Here is a 22166-nt window from a genome sequence, read left to right on the forward strand (position 1 = left end):
AATAGTAAAATATGATCCAGTGTATTTTCAGTATACGTGTAAACAAAACCAAACAAAAACAAACTACAATGAAAGCAGAACAGAGTTGAATAAGAATATGGCTATAATTTTTGCAGTGGTTTAACAGAAAAAAGTCAAAACAGAAATATAAATGGAGAGCCAGTGTGGTGTAGTGGTTAAGAGCATGGGACTGGGACTCGGACGATCTGGCTTCTAGTCCCCGCTCAGCCGTGGAGCCAACTGGGTGACTTCGGGCCAGTCACAGACTCTCAGCCCAACCTACCTCACATGGTTGTTGTTGTGGGGATAAGATGGAGGAGGAGAATGATGTAAGCTGCCTTGAGCCCTTTGTAGGAAAAAGGCAGGATATAAATCGAAAAATAAAAAATAAATAAATAAAGGAGGAAATGGTTATTGTGACAGGATCTACCTCTTGGCTTTGAACACGTTAAACGTTATTGAAAGGTAATGTATCAGAGCCCTGCCTTTCTCTGCAGCCATTCCTGGAATCTGCCTGAACTAGATTTTCTTACTCTATTGCAAGCAAGGGATTCCACTGGACAGACATGCAGCACGTCAGATTGAGAAGCCTAGAGCAGGCAAACCAAAAACAGCTGAGCCAAGCCTGGCATAATCAGACCTGCACAAGATGCTGATCACATTTGAATCTTGCTTGCTTACATGGAGATCTCAGGCAGGCGCTGACCAGGCTGGGACGTTGTAATTTTTATTGTGAGAGAGGATGGACTGCAAGGGAAGAAGGGGGACAAGATACCTGAATTCCCCTTCCAAGGTCAGAGCAATGCCTGTGGCCTCTGGCGGAACTTTGAAGAATCCTATGGGTCCTAGGATGCTTTCCCTGGGTCACAGGAATGCTCTCTTTGCTGTTCAACAGCTGTAGTTTTAGGGTTTTTCTGAATCTGGTAAGCATAGCTTTCTGGTTCACACAAAACAGAAAACTATGGGTGATTAGAGGCTTTCTAGTATGATTGCAATTTTTGCACAGGTGGAAAACATCAAAATCCTCATTCATAATTCAGTCACAGTACAGTACTGGAAACTTATAGCATTCTTAATTGAAGGTTTCATAAATTATTGTGCTAGAGAATTGCATTTAACTTTTGTCCAGCCTTACCTCTATTGACACAGAGGAATCACCTGAGAGAAGCGTCCAGTCATAACTCACAATTCCATTGTCATCGAAACTTTCCGTACCCCTCAGCAGCGCTGGCTCATTAGGCTGCACTTTCATGTCCATCCAGGCATAGGCTACAGGAGGTTTATCATCTGCCATGGGGAGAAACAACAACACATTTATATTTCCATTTGTATCTTACTTCTCTACCTATAGCACCCAGGGCAGCTAGCAGAGGCAGATTCAATAAAATGTAATTAAGTTTGTAGCTGAACAAGAGGATTAAATAGGACAATAAAAATTTTGGATCATTGACTAAGCTACGCCAGCCCACATGTCTTATTTTTCTGTGAATAAGACACAGAAAAAAATGAATACCAGAAGTCAGTATTTGCAATTATTAAAATGTTTCATCAAAAGTTCTCTTTTCAGTTTGTGCAGATACGTTACAGATGAACAGGACACTTCTTCGATTCAATTTTATTCGTAAGAGAAATATAACACAGATGCTAGCTCTGCTTTTATTTACATTTAAGTGATATTGTTAATACTTTAACCCCAACTTACTGACATTGACTAAGGCTAGACTTATTGCTGATTTTGGACAATGCTGTCCTGTCCACTTAGGCAAGGCTAGGGCATTGACAGATGCTCCATCAATCCCTGGGCCCTGGTCTAGCCAAGGTATCTCACTTTAGATTTGAAGATACTTAGGAACAAACCCAAGATGACAGAATGTTTATTGACTACAACAAAGACATATGGAAGCAGAACATAAGCATGTAAAAGAAGTCTTACACTCCACTTTGGTGTCCTGAGTAGAACAGGAGATGCCCCACTGGCATCCAAAGCCACCTGGCCAAATGAAGCACCAAGTCTTCTCCCCAAGAACAAAAGACCACACTTGTTGCAATCAATTTTATTAAGTTCCTTTCTCCTACGGTTTCAGAGGCAGCATTTAGAGTACATACAGGGGAAGAGTGAAGTTGCTTCAACACAGGAAACCATTTGGGTACACAAGTCCAAAAGTAGCTTTTATCAAAGGATAACACTTGGGAAAGAAACTTAAAGGCAATTGTCCCAGATGCTCTTCCTAACAACCTGAAGGCCATAAAGCATTGGCATAGCTTCAAAACATCTGCTCTAGCTTTGAACCCTGAAAAGTTCACTATACTGCTTGTTGATCTTTAATAACTTCCTCATCATTCTTCTGGTTCAGCCATAAAATAAAGTTGCCTTTGCCATTTATTCTAAAAACCAATGGATTGGATCCAGATTTAGCCTTACTTAAGCTTGTCTGATTGATTTGGATAGAAGTACCCTAAGTATGACTAAGCACTGCAATATTTCCTCTCCCCACGCAAATGTTATCAGTAGATAAAAGATACGACAAAAGAGGTTAAAGGAATTCTGCCAAGACCTCATCAAAGTAAGTCTTGCTAAAAACTCAACACTGCAAGAGGAGGGAGGGAAATGCCACAGTCCACTCCATAACCTTGACTGGAACTAAGCTGACTCCTCCTCTCCCAGAAAGGCCTCCTTCAGGGGCCCTCTCACCTTGTAATGAAATGCTTCTGCATCTATAAGGAATTACGTGCTAAATTTGCACACCCCTTCCTTTTATTCTTGTATCACAACTATTAAAATTGTAAGCCTGAAGGCAGGGACTATCTTTCTTTCCATCTCTCTATGTATAGCATGTAGAAAATTTGAGGTGATTTATACATAACAAATTCTGTATAAACTTACTTGGAAGCAAGAACCACTGAATTTAACAAGCATGCACAGGATTTCTGCACAGTCTACAGGGCCCATTTTAAAAATAAACAAATCAATAAATAAGACTATGAAAGACACAGGAATGGGGGAGCCAAGCAAATATTTTTGGATAAAAGAATTTAAAATTGGGCATCTGATAGAAAGGGTTTAAATCATGTGAGCTATACTACAAATCCCAGGGGCACCTGCAGGATTCTCTCAGTGCACGGGGGACACAGGAAAGAGTATTTGAGAAGAACCAGTTCATCAAACCGACATGACAGTCTATTTTGGTCTTTCACTATTCTGTGGAAACTCTACAGTATCTTCTGGAACACTGTTCACAGCTATAGCTAGGAATGGTACCAACTTCACTTTGATTGCATTTAGACTACACTTGTCCATTTTGCCAAGGGATAAGAGATCTCATTGCTCTTCACTGAGGACACTAAAAGATGCCAGGCTAAAGACAGAGCTTAGTGCTGAATTTGCAAGACATTCATTCCTAGTTACTCAGCTATCTGAACACAGATAGCACCAGAGATGGGTTACATCATAAGGAGGATGCGTTAAGCTTCCATAATTCTTGCTGAAATTATTCCATCATAACTGTCAAATCTTGTGCTTGAAAATAGTTCCTCCTGCCCTGTTATCCAAACAGAAAAACAAGTTCAAAATCAGAGACTGATCAGAGTTCCCATTTATCGGCAAACTGAGTCACATTTATGAATTCCACTACACCTTATTTTCCTATAGCAATCTTTTGCTGCAATTTGACTACTATCGTAAGCCAACATACTGTTCATATGTACTTGGCAATTGCTGAGCCAATTGTATTAATGACTTATAAGGCCAAAAGCAACTGTTGCTAAAGGATGAAAATCAACCCTGACCTTGCTTTTACTAGCCATTCCTTACATATTCTAAAAGTACAAAGCCAAACACCATATACACTGGCATATAAGACGACCCTTGAAACAAAAAAGGCAAAGTAAGGCAAAAATTGGAGCTATTCTTATGCCAGGTGAAAACTTTCCTTAGTTTGTCTTAACTCTTCCTCCTATATGGCACCATCTTCTCAGTCATGTCAAACCTTCTAGCTGCATTGCATTACCTCTTTTGCAATTTTAACAACCTTTAGCTTAAAACAAGACCTGATGTGCTGGAGCATGGCCCACTGGGGGGTGGGGGGAGCTTGTCCTGCCCCACACTGGGAGCCCTGCGTGTGGCCACAGGCCCGGTTCTGAGGCCAGTGCCACCTTCCCTGCATGACTCTCTGCAGAGACAGTGCTGCCCATGTGGGCCTCCTCCCTCTTGCCCGTCCCCCTGTACCCATTTGCAGCCGCGGGTGTCCTCCCCAACAGACCCAAGCCAACGCCCTGGTGGGCCACCATTAGCGTTTACATTGTTGTTATACTTTGTTGTAAATCACCCAAAAAGAAAGCTATCACACCAGGGTCAAAAAGAAAGCTATCACATCACAAAACTTTCTTGAGTGAAATCAGAGAGGTAACATGACTATTAGCTAGAGTTATGTGATGTTATGAGAGTTGAGAAACTTCCGGCTGACAAATATCTACTGAAGCCAATTGCCATTACTTGGGTACACAAGAGTTATTGCTCAAGAGTGAAAGTGGTCAGACCATCAAGGCTGGTAATAAAATCCCCACACAGACCATATTGTTTACTGTTGCTAAAAATATTCAAGACATATCCAAAGATTTTGACTAGGAGACACCCATACATGCATGCCCACATGGAGAGAGATTCTCATTTCCCCAATAGTTAATGCCAGCAAATTAGAAGTTGTCTTAGACCTGTGCTCCTTCCAGATGTTGGATTCCAGCTCCCAACATCCCTGACCATGCTGTTGGGGCTGATGGAAATTGTAATACATCATCTGGCAGAGGGACACCTTCCCTACTTCTGATGTAGCCCAGTATAGTCATCTCTGAGAGGCCAATGGCTTTCCAAAGTCTCAGACAGAGTCCATTCCCATCATGTGCTTGCTGATGCTAGAGGTCCTTCATGGGGCCCTGTGCCTCTAATGCAGTGATGGCGAACCTATGGCATGTGTGCCGCAGTGGGCACACAGAGCCCTCTCTGTTGGCACACGAGCCAAGTTGCCCCAGCATCGCCCCAGCAGCCGAGTATCAGGTAACAGTGCACATAGGGGCCATGTGCATGCTTGGAAAGGAGTAGTGGCGCCAGGCGATAACATCACGAGCCATGACTCATTAGCCGTGACTCATCCAAGCTTTCGCATGGCTGGTCAGTGCGCTGCCAGGAATTTGCTTGGACTGGCTGTGATTTTAGCAGAAGCCCCCGCAAGGTAGGAAATGCACTCAGATGCCTTTTTCAGGGCAGGCCAAAAGCAAACTTTCTCCTTTCAATAAAAAGCTGTTTGTATCACTGAGAGCTCTGTTATCATGTTTTTCTTTTAAGACAAAAGATGTTAATGTATGAGTTGTTTTTTCTAAACTAAAACCTCAGTATCCAGGTTTTATTGCAGTGTTCGCACTTTGAGAGAAATAAGTGGGTTTTGGGTTGCAGTTTGGGCACTCGGTCTCTAAAAGGTTCGCCATCACTACTCTAATGCATGTACTTTATTCCTCACTGATGGTCTCTTCCTTGTATTTGGTGATGCATTCAAGCTAAAGTTTGAATACATCAGGTCACTGCAAAGGTGTATAGGATACATGTTTGTCTGTCACCCCCCCCCCCTTTTGTGGCTTACTCTCAAAACACAGGTTTTACATGTACAAAAGGGCAACATGGGTAGAGCCAATTTTATGGTTCCTTTCCATGCCGGGGATGATATTTGCATGGCAAGAGCCTTACATCTGGCTCAGCCCATGTGGTTTTGTTCTTGATATGTCACCAGAACAATTTGGGAAGAATCCATAGGAAGCAGCTTCTCTACCAGTGAGGCTGTCTATTGGCCCTCAAAGGTGAGGTCCAAAAAGTTCCTGCTGTTGGGGGTGGGTAAATAACCACTTTTAACCACACTTTCCATTCTCCCAGCTTTTTCCCTGTTACCCCAATGATCAGATAAACACACAGATAGTAGGCAGACTTTCTTCCTTTCAATCTTATGCATCAATATGAAGATTACTGTTGCTGAACAATTAACTGTCTTACAAAATAATTAAAAGACCACATGGCACACAGTATAACCTTACTCACTTTTTGGTATTATTGTTTTTAAGGAGTACAGCCTCTATATCAGACAGCCGCAACCTAGGTCTCTTCAGAAGTTGTACAACAGTTCCCATCATCTCCAACCACTGGTCATACCGGCTGTAGCTGATGGGACTCAGAGGGACCCAAACTGGGAAAGGCTGCACTTTGCCCTTCTTTTGCATTAGGTGGATGTAGACAATGTATGTGACCTGATACCAGATCCACTGGACTTCTGTCTAACCAGCAACTGATGGCAGGAAAAGCAATGCAGGAATTTTGTATGGCTAAACATCCAGGAAAAATATTCGGGACTCTCCCAGCTTCTAAAGGACAAATCCACCAGTCACTGTAGGACATTAACATCCAACACAAATTATGTTCAGTCACCAACAGCAACATACATGATGCTGTACAGATGCTCTGCGAGCGCACATTGCAACACAGATGTGACTGATGAAATCTATGTCACAAATGCATGCCAGTCAGCTCAGTGAAACACTCAAAGCAAACACAACTACAGAAACAACAACTGCCTTGTGTGTTTTAGCCACCGCTTCTCCCCTGGAACTCATCAGATCAGTTCTTCCATAGTGACACAAGCAACCTATGAATCCGAGACAGCCGTCATCCCTCCCTCCAGCATTTTCTCCCAGGAGAGTGCTGTGTGGTTTCTGTCTCATAAAAAGCAGCAGGGGATGTTCCATTACCGAAAAACCTTGCAGGTGATGTTCCTGTGATCAAATTACATTTTGCCTTCTCCCTTCACTGCACAGATGGGTGAAAAAAGCAAGAAAAGGCTGAAAGAGCAGTCCTGGCTGTCCTGAAGTCATGGGCCTTATTCAGAACTCTAGCCCAGTTCAGTTTTCCCTGATTGGCAGGTGCACACACAGTTCTCTGGCAGAGCTCCCTCTCCTCCCTTCCACAGACCTTTTGTAATACAAAGCATGCACCACTGAGTCACACACCCTCCCTCCCTTTGTCCACAGATGCCTCTAGCCCAGTTGGCTGGCTGGGGTGGCTGCTTTACATTCTTACCAACCAGACTGTTAGGTGAGCGGGCAATGCTCATCCATCCCCTGCCACTGCCCTCTGCCACACCTAACCTCATTTCTGCCTGCTCTTTGTAGTCAAACACTGTTGACCCAAATCAGTTATGAAGAATAAGAGAAAGCTCCACATTTGCCTGGGTGCACTGGGACCCTCCAAAATCAGGCACCAACACTTTATTGTCTCTGGATCTGGAAAGCCAAGGGATTTGCTTACTTCTCTTTCCCAGGAGTCCCCAGTATTGGATTTCCAGTTGGGTAAATACAGGGAAGGATCAGCCTGCTGACACTGTCTTCTGGAATCCTGGCTAGGATCCAGGAACCGATCCATTAACATTCTGCCCAATGAGTTGTGTGATTATGGAAGATGTAATTTTCCAAGTAGGTAGGTCTGCTTGATACTATGTTATTACTGCCAATGGGGTAAGGTTGGGAGGGACTGTATCAGTGTAATTTTTTAAACTGGCCATTTAAAGGAACTGGGTTTAGTACCAAACGAGATAATGTGGTAGAGCTAGTGCAGTTCAACACGTTACGTATCTGTTGTGTTTCCCAAGAGCACTCCTACGCCATGTGCAGCCAACCTCAGGGAGCAGCACATGGAGCACCTCAGTCTGCTCAGTCAGTTAAATGTGCACAAGTATGTAAGGAAATGTGTGCATTGCTCACACCAGTGTCGTATAAGGCACTGGAAGTAACTTGGCATAGCAGCAGCAAGCACCATGGCTGAAACAGAGTGAAAACAGCTTTCCCAACTGACACATTGTACAGATTACAAGTCTCATCATCCCTAGCCATTAGGCTTACAGGGGTCAAAACATCTGGAGGGCACTGGGTTGGGGAAGGTTGCTGAGTGGCTTTCCTCTAAGGATAACAAATCTTTGACCTTTAAGATAACTAATCCCTCCACTCCAGCTAATTATGCAAAACAATTCAGCTGATTTAAGCAGTGCTCCAGGCAAATTACAATTGTTAGGTCCCCATAAATCACATCATATTTAATTTGTTTGTTTGTAACATTTGTATCTCACCTTTCCTCCAACATGATGACCCCTTTCCTCTCCATTTTATTATTTATTTTTTTTCGATTTATATCCTGCCTTTTTCTACAAAGGGCTCAAGGCAGCTTACATCTCCGCCTCCATCTTATCCCCACAACAACAACCCTGTGAGGTAGGCTGGGCTGAGAGTCTGTGACTGGCCCAAAGTCACCCAGTTGGCTCCATGGCCGAGCGGGGACTAGAACCCAGATCGCCTGAGTCCTAGTCCCACGCTCTTAACCACTACACCACACTGGCTCTCACATCTTCACAACAACCCTATGAGATAGGTTAGGCTGAGAGTGAGCAACAGGTCCCAAGTCACCCAGTTAGCTTCCTGGTTGAGCTGTAACTACAGTCCAGATCTCCCAAGCCCCACCCAGTTCAACATTCACTCTAAGCACTGAAGCACACTGCCTCTTTTGTTCTGTCAAGTTCTGTCAAGATCTTCCAGCATATGGTTAGAATTACACAGGAATCCACACAGGGTTTTACCTGGAGATTTATGATGACAAGTACATGTACTCAGCATTTGTTTGCAGATATCTTACAGAGAAATACTTCCTAGGAAATTCCCAGAATGGCTTTAAATGCTGTGCTATGATTCAAAATTTCATATCCTCAACATTATTTACTATCATGCTAGTTTGTCCATGGCTGCTTTTGATGGCCATTTGGAAGCTTTAGCTGAGGTAGTTCCATTATTACAATACCCCGATCTTCCCACAGGGACTGCAAAACAGCATTTCATTCTTGCACATGTATGTCAGGCCAAGAGCTGTCAGCACGGATCGCTTTCTAGTGCTGATCTTTGTCCTGACCCCGGAAGAAGACAGTCTGCTGTACTGAGTCTATGGCCAGAATCTGACTGAATGACTAAAACAGCCTCTCCCTGGTATTTCAAATATTTTGAACCATCCTGCAGTACATTATGCATAGGCAAATGGCAAACCCAATTCTCCATAAGGTGAAAATGGCACATCCCTGCACAGACTTGTGCAAAGTATACAGAACAACAAGGAGAATGAGAACAACAACAACAGTCCAATGAAGACAGTGGCCATGGAACACTGATTGACTCTTGTGGGCAGGAATGGAAATCTGAAGAGGGACCCTTCCCAATCGCAACATTTTTTGTTGCAGGTCCCACCTGAGATTTATTTAGAGTGGGAAAACATGAAAGTGTTGTTTCTCATTGCGTTGGATTGCAGCAATTTCTGGAATCTGCCTAAACTAGTCTATTCCAGACAAGAGCTTTCCCTAAAGGCACACATGAAGAAAAGCAAGCAAAACACTATAAAGCTTTTCTTTGAAAACAGAAAGATGGATTCAGTTTCTGTGTTGGGTCAAATCTTGCAAACAGAAATGCACATGGGACAGCACTTAATTTAGGTGCAACCACCTAAAGGAGGTGCATTTTAAAAACCATATAGGCCATGGAACCTAAAGGAATGAGAGAGCGTATCTGTCCTAAATGCATAGATCAAGATCTTGGCAGCTGTGCTAATCCAATCGTGTGCATGTGTGTGGGACAGGGGAAAGTTTCTCAGGCAGTGAAGTAATAAATGTTATATGATCTTAACAGTATCCAAAATACACTGAAAGCGTCATTTTTGCAAGGCAAACAGCTCTGTGAACTGTAATTTTCAAGGTTATTTGTGGGTTGTGGGAGGACCCAAGCCAATTAGAACCTCTGAAACTCTGTTATACTCAATCATACCATGCCTCTTTGGCTCAACATCTCTGCCAAAGGTTTGTCCCAGGTCTGCTATCCAAGATCAATGAACTTGACTTGTTAGCATGTGCTCTACCCACTGAGCCACGGCTCCTTTCCATAGAGATGCTGGACATGAAGTTATCTTGTCTCACAATGGGCTATGCAAGCACCAAAGACTAAAAAACACAAAATCTTTCCATAACTGCAGACTATATACCCACAGCAACAAAGATGGCAACTCTTTTCCTTTACACATTAATAGGACACTTAGGCTCAAGCATACGTACTTCATAAATGCAAATCAAAGTTCTGTTTTGAGAAAGAATCTAAATGTTTTTATTTGCTTTTACACAATTACCTTGTGGCTCTTAAGTAACCTTCTTTGGGCTTTCTCAGGTTTAGCTTCCCCCGTTTTCAGACAAACATTATTACGACAAATCCTCCAAAATCAATTAGGGGACAAATCCTTCAAAACCAATTGGCACTTTACAACGATTTGACTATTTGATTATTCATTGGAAGCCATGAATTTTGTGTCATCACAGTCACTGAGTTTTAGCTCTCCAGAAAGACACAGGTGAAGATATCAGACCACAGTGAATCAATCTGTAGGAGGGAACTTCTATGTTGTGGTCAGCCTTGCTGCTTTACATACTGGCCAACTCAAGACAGACATTTTGTTTAGCATCACCAGAACATGCTCTTGGCCAAGACATCCAAATCAAAGGGAAAAAACAACATAGCTTTACCGGAAGGCATGGGTCCTCAAACTATGGCCCGTGGGACGGATCAGGCCCGCCATGGCCATCCATCCGCCCCGTGCCGCTGTTCGCCGCCCGCGCGCCACTGCCTCGCATCGCGGGCAGGGAGGTGGTGGCTTGTTTGCTTGGAGATGGTCTTGGACTCGCTGGGAGATTTCCGAGCGAGCAAGTGAGCCACCACCACGCGTGCCCAAGGGCACCTCACCGGCCCGCGCCCCCAGGCACCTCCACCTCACCGGCCTGCAACAGTCACCACAGCCTTGCAACTGGCCCCCTATTGAAAACGTTTGAGGATCACTGCTCTATGGCATGGGTCCTCAAACTACGGCCTGCAGGCCGAATCCAGCCCGATATGCCCATTTAACCAGCCCACCCCAGAGGTTTTGCACTCGCTGCGTGTGCGCACAGGCACGTGGCTTGCTCATGCGGAGATCGGTTTGGATTTGCATGGAGAAACGATCTCCTCATGAGCAAGCTGCCTCGCCCCGCACCCCCGCCTTGCTGTGCGCGCACACCCCGGCCTGCGCCTCCTCGCCAGCACCGCCTTGGCAGCCCACGCCCACCATGGGAACCTTTCTACTGGCCCCCTGTTGGAAAAGTTTGAGGACCCCTGCTCTAAGGTGGGTGTGGGGAACCTCTTTTTCCCATGGACGCCGCCAAAGGTTGCTCACCATCTGCCTGCCCACTCTGTCGCCATATTTTGCTGCCACAGACTGGCTAGCCATGCCCTCCCCACCATATTTTCCAACTTGTCCTCAGTTGACATCACACTCATGAGAGATACACCAGTGACACTGAGAAGACAGGGGAGGGGAGAGACAGCTCAACAGGCAACAGCTGCAAGCAGGGAACTACACTGCACTGGACCCTCCTCCCGGGCATGGCCCAAAGACTGGGCCTGTTTCCCACGGATGCCACCAAGGGCAGCTGCCTCAGACAGTGGCTGAAGGGCAGGTGCCCAAAGGGCACTGCCCATTTGTGCCTGTTGGCACCCTGTTCAGTGCCCGCTTTGCTAGCCTACTATGTTATGGTGTAGGAAAGATGTTGAGGCCGGGCTGTGGTAATTGTATGTGTGGTTTTTTAAAGTTAATTTCTGCTAGTGGGCATGGCAATTTGAGCTGGGGTGGTATAATTGTATTTCATTGTTTAACATTATATATTACATTATGGTATTAAGTAACCTTGTCGATTCTGTATTGTTATGATAGTAATACTGTATTTCAACTTGTATTTGTTCTGATTATATTACTTTATATTGATTTTATTTTTTGCTATTGCAAAGTTTTGACTATATCATTATATTTATTTTGTATCTTGTCCTGCAGGCCACCCAGAGACCCTTATGGGCTATGGGTTGGCTCAAGGGCTGAATTCCATATTGGAAAATCTGTCAAAAGTCTCATTCCAATGGTGGTTCAGGCCAAAGATAAAGGAGGTAGGGCCAAATTACCCAATATATCAGTATATGCTAGTTGAAAGATGTTACCCTCAGTAACTAAGCTTTAAGAGAGGCATTTCCATTTTTAGAATGAGAAAACAAGTGCAAACGCTGAAAAAGAACCAACTGATTGTTAGCAAGAAAAAGTGAAGGAAGCTGGGGATGGCCTGTAGAGAAACCCAGAGGGTCCAAGGTAGCCCATGTTTGTGCTACAGTATCTTTGAAAGAAATAAAAGCATGAACATGCAGTATGAGATCTGTAGCATGCAGTTTCTAAGACTAACCATGCTAGGAAACAGTCTAGATAGTTACATCATTTTATTTCCTACACCAATAGGGAAGAAAAAAGCCCACTTCTCTATTGCACACAGACACATGTGCGTGCACACAATCTGGTTTCTCAACAGTAATCCAATGTCACATCATACAATGAATGCCCTAGACACCAGAACTAGCGAATCAAGAGATAACTGAGTGAGTTTTTCTCAGGAACTATTTATCCCCCCCCCCCCATTCTCTCTCTTACATTTACTTCAAAGAGCTCAAAGCACCTGGTTTTTCCACCCTGCCCTTTTTATCATCACAAGTCTGTGAGGTGGTAAACTGCACTGAGAGGGCTTAACTGGGCTAAAGTCACCAAGGGAGCTTTACAGCTGAGTGATGCTTTGAGACAAATTTTAAAGAGAAAACAACCACCATTTAGTGGGATTCCCCTTCAGCAATTCAGAGCCCTTTGGGCACTTACCTACACAAAACCTCTTAGACAGAGTTGATCTGCATAGCAGCAGCGAATCCAACAGAATATGAGTTGAATCCAAACTCAGTCATATGTGGAATAAATCCATTGGGGCTTTTGTTAGTTGTTATTCATATAAGCCTCATTGATTTCATTGAGTCTACTTGAAGCACAATTAAATATGAATCAACACAATGACTCCTACAACACAACTGCAAGTAAACTCCAACTTACTTCAGTAGCATAGTCTTCTAAGTGAGGGTGGCTAAAAATTCAGTCCAAAAGTCATCAGCACTTGCTTATAAAATGGTGTCAGTTTTGAGCACTTCTCCACTTCTCCCCACTCCATCAGGTTCATGGAAATAAACTGAAAACCTGAATATACTTCCATTTGTTTCACAATACTAGATGGTGCAGTTCTAAAAACAGGCAAAAGTTCAAGGAGGTTGTTATTCCACTCCCACTGAACTGGTTTGTCTAGACCTAGAATAAACTCATGAAGTCATAATTTAAATAGAAGCCCATGTTACTACCAGTAAAATTCCAAGGCACCTATCCTTATACATCCATCCATCCATCCATCCATCCATCCATCCATCCACAGAATGGATGGATGGATGGATGACACAATATTCCTATTTTATAACAGCACAGGAAACATCAGGTGACTTTTTCTGAACAGTCCTAGAATCACTTAAGATTCAGAACAGGAACCAACCCAAAACTACAGTTTATGGTAAAAAGAGTTCTAATGAGTAGAAAACATGAGAAGCTGCAAGATTTCAGGAATGCTAGAACTGCTCAGGAAACAAACACAAGGGAGAAAGTCTTTGGAATTCTGTAGTTAGCCTTGTCAAGGGAAAAGTTTTTAAATGCACATTCAATTCAGAGTCTCATTCTGATTTGATTCTACAGTAGACAAATGCTTTTGACCCCAAAGTTTAAGGCGAAATCTTAGTTGCCTGGGAGAGGGGGCTGTCTGAAAGGGGCACAGGATACAGCAGAAGTGCTGCTTTGCCAACAGATTAGCACTTGCACCCAGCTCCAGGGACACCAGTACAGCCATGGAAAGCTCTGCAGACATTGAGGGACTGCTATTAACATGCCTGACAGCAGTAAGACCTGAAGGGGGCATTGCAGTGCCAGCTCCCACAGCTTTGAGGACCCCTGGGCAAGACACCGGGAATGGTCCTCTTCCCTCAGCAAGTCTACCTTCTCAGCACCATTATGATGAGGAGCTGCTGCTGCTCATCCTCTCTCTTACCATTGCTGCAGCTTGCTTGCTTGATGGCAGCAAGTCAGTGAGCAAGGAGGCCAGGGCCTCTCCTCCTCCTCTCCTTCTCATGACCACCACTGCATGGGTCACAGTGAGACAGTGAACCAGACAAGCAAGAGGGCTGACTGTACTGGTGAAAACTTTCATTAGTGCAGCCCTTACCTTACCTTTCATGTTGGCTCTTGCGCATTATGTCAGGGCCTAAAACCAGACCTAGATTTGCACAATCCATTCACCCCCTCAGTTGGGTGAATCATCAAAGAGAGGAGATACCTGACCTCCAAAGAGAGGACATCTGCTTGCCCAAAATTTACATATGCTAATTCATATGTATAGATTCAGAGTATATTTCACCACAGCAGGCAAGATGGGGACCAGACGGCCTGTGGGCCTCTCTTTTCAAACTGCTGTTCAGGGGTCCAATGCAGCTGACCAACAGTTCTTATGATAATCTTTAATCCATAACTGGCATGGACAGTCCTTCAAACAAAGGACTCTTCTCTGCAAAAGAGAACACTCTCACTGTGGTCAATGAGAGAGGAAACATAACAATGGAACACTATCAGAAATAAAGAAGAAGCCAATTCCTGAACACATACTACAAGCATATCGCAGAGACATACACAACATTCCCTGCTAGGTTTTTTCTGCTAAATCTATCATTTATTCCTGCTAAATTCAACTGGGGGCCCTCAATGAATTGCTCCACCTAACCAAAAAAAAAAGCTTGCTACACATAAAGGATCCTAGCCTAGATGTTTCAGAGGAAGGGTCTAGGGAGCCTAGCATTCTCCCTGACGTATTAGATTTCTGTACACAAGGAGTTATCTCTAATATGGATGAGCATTCGGTCATGTGAACACCACCCACCTGTCATCGGAAGTCGCCTCCCCCAAACACAGGTTTACCCACACACCAAAACAAGGCCTTCCTTAGACCATAGGCATCCATCTTAGACCAACGGATGAGTGGCTTATCTAGCTCAGCTTGGTCTACTTTGCCAGGCACCTGCTCTCCAGACAATGGCCTTTACTCAGCCCTAACTGGGGACTGGATCTGGAACCATTTGCATGCAAAGGGAATGCTCTGCTACTGCCCCTGCAGCCTGTATATTGATTTATTTCCTGCCTTTCCTCCTATCAGGGGGACTTCCTTTCAGCTGCTCTTTCTCTCAGCCCCCTTCACCCCATTGTGCACCCTTTCCCCTCCTCAAACTCATGAATGCATGGATGCAACAAATGGGGCTGGCTGGTGAGATTTTGCTAGTAGAGGCACGGAATAAGTCAGCATCTTTCTTCCCATCCCACATGCAAGAGCCACCCTGACTGGCAAGTGACTGGTCCTTTCATGCTGGTGACTGGGAAGGAGCCTCCAGCACACCCCAAGGTGGCAGACTAGCTCCAGGGGCCCATTTCCTGCCCCACAGGCATGCTTTGTAAGATAAAATGGACAGGAGAACAAGGCAGACCACGTCCTCTGAGCTCCTCGAAGAAGAGCCAAATATAACAGCAAGATATAAAGTAGATGCAGGTCATTACATAAGCCGCAGCCCCAGAGAGGTTGAGCTGCCTCAGGATGGTGGAGAGGGAGAGGATGCACCTGGAGAGTGGAAGGATCTCTCTCCCTGCCTCCCCGCCCCATCTGAACAATGTTGCCTCAAGGCTATTTGCTTTTTGAGGGATACCAGGGATACCCCTTCAGAGAGGTGTATTTTGGCAGGACCATGATAGTGAGTTGAACTCCTCCCTTCCAACCCAAGATTATTCAGGGTCACACAACACCAACTTAATTACATCCACACAATTAAGGTCAAATTGCATCAGGCAATTAGCTGCAAATCTGGTTTCGCCCCAAGACTGGATGGGGAAGAAATTAACCTGATCGGGGTCGCAGGAGCATCCTTTGCCTCCTTGTTTGATGACAATTTTCAGGATCTGTTCGAGGGTGCTTATTTCAGCCTCTGTGGCCTTTTGCTGTTGTGCATTTTGATTTGTACAATTTTATTTGTGCTCTACTTCGCCCTGCAAGCTACAGGCTAAAGGGCAACTAGAGAGCCTTCAGACTACTGGGTGGTATAAAAATGTAATAAACAAATAAATAACTAAATAGTAATTATTTTAAAAGAGAGCCAACAATTATATTTGGAAATTAAATTATTTAGGGCACATATTTTTCCTGAAGACATGAAGGAGCTGATACAAGACAAACAGGTAACCTCCACTGTCTCAGTTTGTTGCCTTCATGCATTGCCTAAGACAACCACTTAACTGGCAAACTAGGTTTTAATGGTATGTACTGACAAGAGGTGAACACTAGTAGGTTGGCTTCCTCTGGTTCCTATAATAAAGCAGAGAGAACACCTGCAAAGTTCCCAAGAAAGTCATGAAGAAAAAAATAGCAAACTGCCTGCCGGATAGGCAAAGTCATCTCACTGCTCAGGGGCTTTGTTAATCCAGTCTCCTAGAAACACACCTACAATTCTAACTCTTTCCTGCTGCTTAATGGAAATGATACACTCACCACCTGTCCTGTTCAAACAAGCTTCAGATTTCCCATAGGATTCCACACCTCCTGACCTAGTTCAAGTGTCAGGGCTCTAGAATTATTTTTGGTCACATTCCAGATACAATTCCTTGTCCTTTTAGTCTGGATTTAGTTCAAATATTTCTACCACAGCTTTCCACAATTCAGCCTCCAAAGCAGCCATCTCTTCTCTTCTCTTCTCTCTCTCTCTCTCTCTCTCTCTCTCTCTCTCTAACACACACACACCACTACACTTAAAGATAAAAACACAAAATAAAAATGAGACAAGAGCTAAATAGACATAAACAAAACCCTTAACCTCCTTCCCTCAAAGTTCATCTCAACAGAAAGTACAATTTGGGCGCAAAAAGGGAAGGAGACCATCAAGCAAATATTTCTGGGAAAAATATTCTACCATCAGGGTGCCACCAACAAAAGGCCCTGTCTCAGACAGCTGCAAGAGGAAGACCTGAAATTATGGCCTCAGTTGCTCAATGGCAGGCTCATATGGGTCGTCCAGGTTTTCTCCTCCTCAACTGAATCAGGGTTACTGTGTACAGTCTTCGACTCATATCAGTTACAGGCTATATGATGAAAAACAGAAGAGGGTGTAATCCTATGGAAAATAATGTAAGTCCCTCAACTTGAAGGTGTGCTTATCCAGTGGAGAGCAGGAAGGGCTGCGGAGACCATATCTCCTGCTCCTCTTGCTCTGCATTTTTGATAGATAACCACTTTTAGCTATCCAGTGATGGTGTTTCTGAGGTGGAAGTAAGAAAGTTGAAGGGGCTGCAGGATACCTCCTCAGACCTTTCCCTCTACCCCAAAATGACCCGCTCTATCCCTTTCTAAGGTCACTTTCCCAACTTCAGAGAGCAGCTGGGATGTTTTTGCATGTGCCAGCTGCAAGGGATGGGAGAGAGTGGCAGAGCTCCAATCCTTAGGCCAAAGTTGGAGCACAGATCGGGAACCTTCAGACAGTGTCTAGGAGCCACAAAAATTTTATTGAATGAAGTGGTGAATAATAATTTTAAACTAGCATCCTTCACTATGCTTAAGTTCTCCTCTAATTATTTGAGAGCATGGGGGAGGTTAACATATTGCTTCAGCTAAATTTTTAAATTTTAAAATGAAATAAAGATCACATTTAGAGATGTGAAAGTCCAAAACAATGGTACACTGGTACACTGAAAAAGTAAAAACTTGCTCAATCAGTTTCCATAAAAATAGTCTAAAATAGTTCCTTAGGGTGTGATCTTATGCATATCTAGACAGGAAAAAAATCCTACAATTCCTGGCACCCCCCAGCCGGCTGGCTAGGTGGGCATCCTGGGAGTTGAAGGACTTTTTCCAGTCTGAACAAAGGATGGCACTCCTAGAGGGTGAACATGTGGACACAGACATTGTAACATCAATCACTTAACTCTGCCATCCTTTAAGAAATAGCAGTAGAGGAAATTTCTTTGGTGACAACAGTATGGGTAGAACATGCACAAGCAAACACTAGTAGTAGCTCTGAGCCTTTCGAATATCCCCAGCGTAATAATAGTAGTAAATTATTTTCCAGGCTGCAAGGCCTTCTAAGCAATCAAATCATAGCATTTGTCCATTAAACTCAAAACTAACTGTTCTTGCAGTGGCTCTCCAGTGTCACAGGCAGAGGCCTTTCAAATCGCATGTTACAGGATCCTTTTTAACTGAAAACCACAGTACTGTCTGCATGCAATGCTCTTTCACTGATGTATGGACACTCCTCCAAATATAGACCATTTCTCTTCCTCCAATAAAATTTTCTGGGTTCAGGAAGACATGATGTAAAAATCAACCTAATGATGTTCATGCATTATGTCTAGATTTCTTTACACATTTGGAAACATTTCTAATGAATATGGGTTAGAGGACTTTCAGCAGAAGACATCCATTTCCATGCAATGGAACACTCAAAATCTTGCTTTCAAAGTTGGAAATCAGAAGTCCAATTTATGTGTTAAATGATGTACAACAAGGAATTTTCATTTTAAGGCAATCACTGACACTGTTTTTCAAGCAGAAATCAATTTGGTGCCACACAATGCCACTGAGGCTACTTGGGGGCCATTCCTGGGCCATGGGGGGGGGGTTCTCCCCCCAGTTAAGTAGGAATGCTGTACATTGGAATAATTTGTAACCCTTCCTCTCCATAACTAATAGCTCCTGAATCTCCTTTCCCACTCCATTACCTTACAGCTGATGAGTCTCAAAACCCACTCCAATAACCCACAGCGCCCAGCTCTGCACTAAAGCAAACAAGGCAAAGCTAAAGACCTCCTGCCAAGTGTGAGCAGCTGCTACAAAAGTGTGTGGAGGGGAGGCAAAGAGCCAGTGGCCTTTGGGCCTTGCAGTGGAAAAGCAGTCTTAAAGCTTTCTTATGGAAAGTGAAAGCTGCATCTCTCCCAACACTAACTGGACATCCAGGGAGTCAAGATGTACTTCAGCCAAAGGAGAAATAAGAATTCAGATGCGTGCAAGCATTACATCCCAATTATCCTGCTATATCTGCTGATCCTACAGTTCAGGTCTGAGCTGTGTGTTATCAGAATGGGTGCAGCAAAAAAGAGTTGAACTTAGGCCACGGAAACTTGGGTTCAAATCCTTTGCTCAGCTTAATGGGACAATCAATTGCAATGAGAAACCGTGGAAGCATCATGGAACTTACACTGAGCTCTTTTGAAGGCAGGGCAGTGAACACGTGTGATAGAAGCAGCATGGAAGCCACTCACCAAGATCCAGTAAGTCTGTATAACAGCACCATGCAAGATAGCCAAATGACATAATTCTTCCCAATTACTATATTAATGCTTCTATCCCACCTTATTTGTTACATGGTTTATGCCATCCTTAACCAAAACCCTCTTTCTTCTGACTGTATTTTTTATATCAGTTATGAAACAAGTTACAGAAACTGGAAAACACCAAAGGATCCACATGCTGAACAAATGGAAGAGAGATCTCAAAGATGCTCCATGCTTGGGGTAGTATTTGGTCATAAGTCAATGCCTGTGCATTTGTGTGCCAAAGCCCAGCTCATGCAGAGAGGCCTAGTGTTAATGGTAGAGTTTAGTTCATGGAACTGCTCCTCTGTGCTCTGTTAGCCCCACCACCACATCCAAAGGTGATATGGGTTGGATTTTCATCATGTGAATGATTTTTATAGTCACAAATGATTGGAAGTCATAAAATGGAAAGAGGCCAGTAGTTCGCAATGTAAAAGAAAATGGGTCTTTTTGGGGAGCATTGCCCTTTTTCAGGGAGAAGTCCCAATAGCTATTAAGGAATGTTGAAAAGAGTGGATTTTAAAGAAACCCTTAGCAATGTTCATATCCGTCTCACACACAACCGGACATATAAAATACCTTGCTGGATCAGACTGAAGTCCATCAGTTTAAATTAAATTAGTTTGTTTTTAAATTTGTTTCCTATGGCAAAAACCAAGTGTCCCCTGGGTGCTTGTCTGTTCCCCACCACTTTAGGCCAGCATCTGCTCTTCAGAGGTAAACTGTTCTGAGACATGGAGTTTTACTACAGGAACGGAACTGCTCCAGCATTCCCATTCATTTGGCCAAAATTTGTTAAAAGCAAGTCAAGTTCCTCTTGAGATATATTTTCTTGATAGACAAGCAGAGGATTAAATTGAATTAAATTCAAAGGCTGATTTCCCATAGTGACCAACCAGATAAGCTCTGAGGATGTGGTAAGCAAGGCACAGGAACAGAGGCCTTCCCCACACACTGGTACTGAAAGGGGTACTACCTCAGACCGTAGCTCAGTCTTTCCCAGATGTTTGTGGCCACAAGCCCATCATTCTCAGTCAGCACTGTCACGGATCAGGGACAATGGGAAGTTGTAGCCACAAACATTTGGAGGCACCTGGCTAAAGAAGGTCACTAGAGGAGAGAGAGTGCTCCTCGGTGACTAGAAGCCTCTGAGATAGGCTTACACACCATGAATGTGCTTTCTACCCTTATGGCCCTGACCCGGATCAGCTCCACCGAGGGCTTCCCCAGTTCTAGTACTATGAGAGGAAGAAAGATGGATCCCTATCCCCAGCCTGGTGCCCTCTGTTTGCTTGGGATTACTATTCCCTGGATTCCTGACAGTCGGTCCTGTTGGCTGAGGCTGATGGGAGCTGAAGCCCACAACACCTAGAGAGCACCTGTTTGGGAGGGTCGCTCTGTCCCGCCCTCATGTGTGCGTGCGCCCCCATCGCGTGCCCCGTAGGTGCCGCCTCCCTCACCTCGGTCGCCTTGTTCTCGCATGGCCACGTAGGAATCGTACACCTCCTTCTTGACGTAGTTGAGAAAGCCGTCTTTCCTGGCGAACTTACAGACGAAGGCCTGATCGTAGAGGCAGTCGAGGAGAAAGCAGTCCTTGATGGCGTCCAGCTCGCCCGGGAGCTGCTCCACGAGGGCCAGGTTGCACCGAGGGTCCATGCAGCAAGCTCGCACGCAGTCCCGGCCCCGCTCCACTGCCGGGGAGACCAAGAAGGTGGCGCCGTTCGCCACCGAGGCGTCCGTGTCCAGGACAAACTCGGGCAAGCCCGCTGTGAATTGGGCCAGGCAGCTCTCTCCGAAAGGGGTCCCCCCGTGCGGCTCTTCCTGGGCGCGCACCAGCGAGGCGACGGCCAGCGGCACGAGCAGCAGTGCGGCGGCCCAGAGCGGGTGGCGGCTTCGGGCCATCCTCTTCGTCCAGTGAGGTTCCCCGGCCGAGGGTGCTGCGCCAGCTGCGCACAAAGAGATCGCCAAGGAAAAGCGGAGGAAGCCTCCTCTCAGCAACGTCCTCCTCTGGCCCTTCCCCTTAACTCGCGCACATCTGGTGGGAAACGCTCAGAGGAGGTTCAAGCGCCCGTTTCCAGCCCCCTCGCGCTGCGCTGCCTGTCCCCAAAGTAGTTCCAGGTGGTGTCGGTGGGACGCTTCCTTCAGGCAACCGCAGCGTCCGCCTCGGTCCCTCCAGGGGAGAATCAAGGGGGCTGGCTGGGATTTTCCGCCCAGCGCCTGCAGTACAACCCCTTCGTCCCTCCCTCTCGAGCGCCCTTCTGCTTCTTCCCCCTTCCTCACCGAGCGACGATCTGTTCCTTGCCTTCGCTTCCTTCCCTACCTGTAGAGTTTCAGGTGAAACTGACTCATCGGCTGAACTTCACCTGGCGAGGGTGTTTCCTTCCGTGTGGACGGATCTTACCTTTAACTCCCGCCTGCCCGAGCTTCAGGTGTGCCCTTAAGCAGGACGCAGGAACAGACAAAAGACTTCAGGTGACAGGAAGTGAAATCCAATGCTTGGGCTCGCAGCCCTGCCTAGGCGTATTAACTTTGAGCGAGATCCTAGACAAGGAAGGGAGGATCTTGCCCGGACTTTTCTGCGGAGGGGTTGGTTGGAAGGGAACCTGAGCGCCCAGTAGAGAGTATTGCCCTGTTCCTAGTTCTCCCTTGTGGAACTAAGATAGGGTTCACTACTCCCTTTTCCTTTATTGCGTATAGCTACAGGTAGCATTCCTCATATGGGATTGCTTTGCTGAATCTT

The 22166-nt window shown here is 45.0% G+C and overlaps 1 protein-coding gene across 1 annotated transcript in view; it reads right to left on the bottom strand.

Annotated features, from left to right (window-relative positions):
- SPINT1 (serine peptidase inhibitor, Kunitz type 1) overlaps positions 1-21328 on the bottom strand; it is a 38366-nt gene extending 17038 nt beyond the window's left edge. The window contains exons 1-2 of the mRNA XM_044435739.1: positions 20887-21328; positions 1136-1287 (exon numbers count right to left, since the gene is read on the bottom strand). Coding sequence (XP_044291674.1) covers positions 1136-1287; positions 20887-21328 — 594 coding nt within the window. The remainder of the gene's footprint in view (positions 1-1135; positions 1288-20886) is intronic.
- Between the last annotated feature and the right edge of the window lie 838 nt (positions 21329-22166).

The sequence above is a fragment of the Varanus komodoensis genome, unplaced genomic scaffold, assembly GCF_004798865.1.
Source record: "Varanus komodoensis strain SLA01 unplaced genomic scaffold, ASM479886v1 scaffold3, whole genome shotgun sequence".
NCBI lineage: Eukaryota > Metazoa > Chordata > Lepidosauria > Squamata > Varanidae > Varanus > Varanus komodoensis.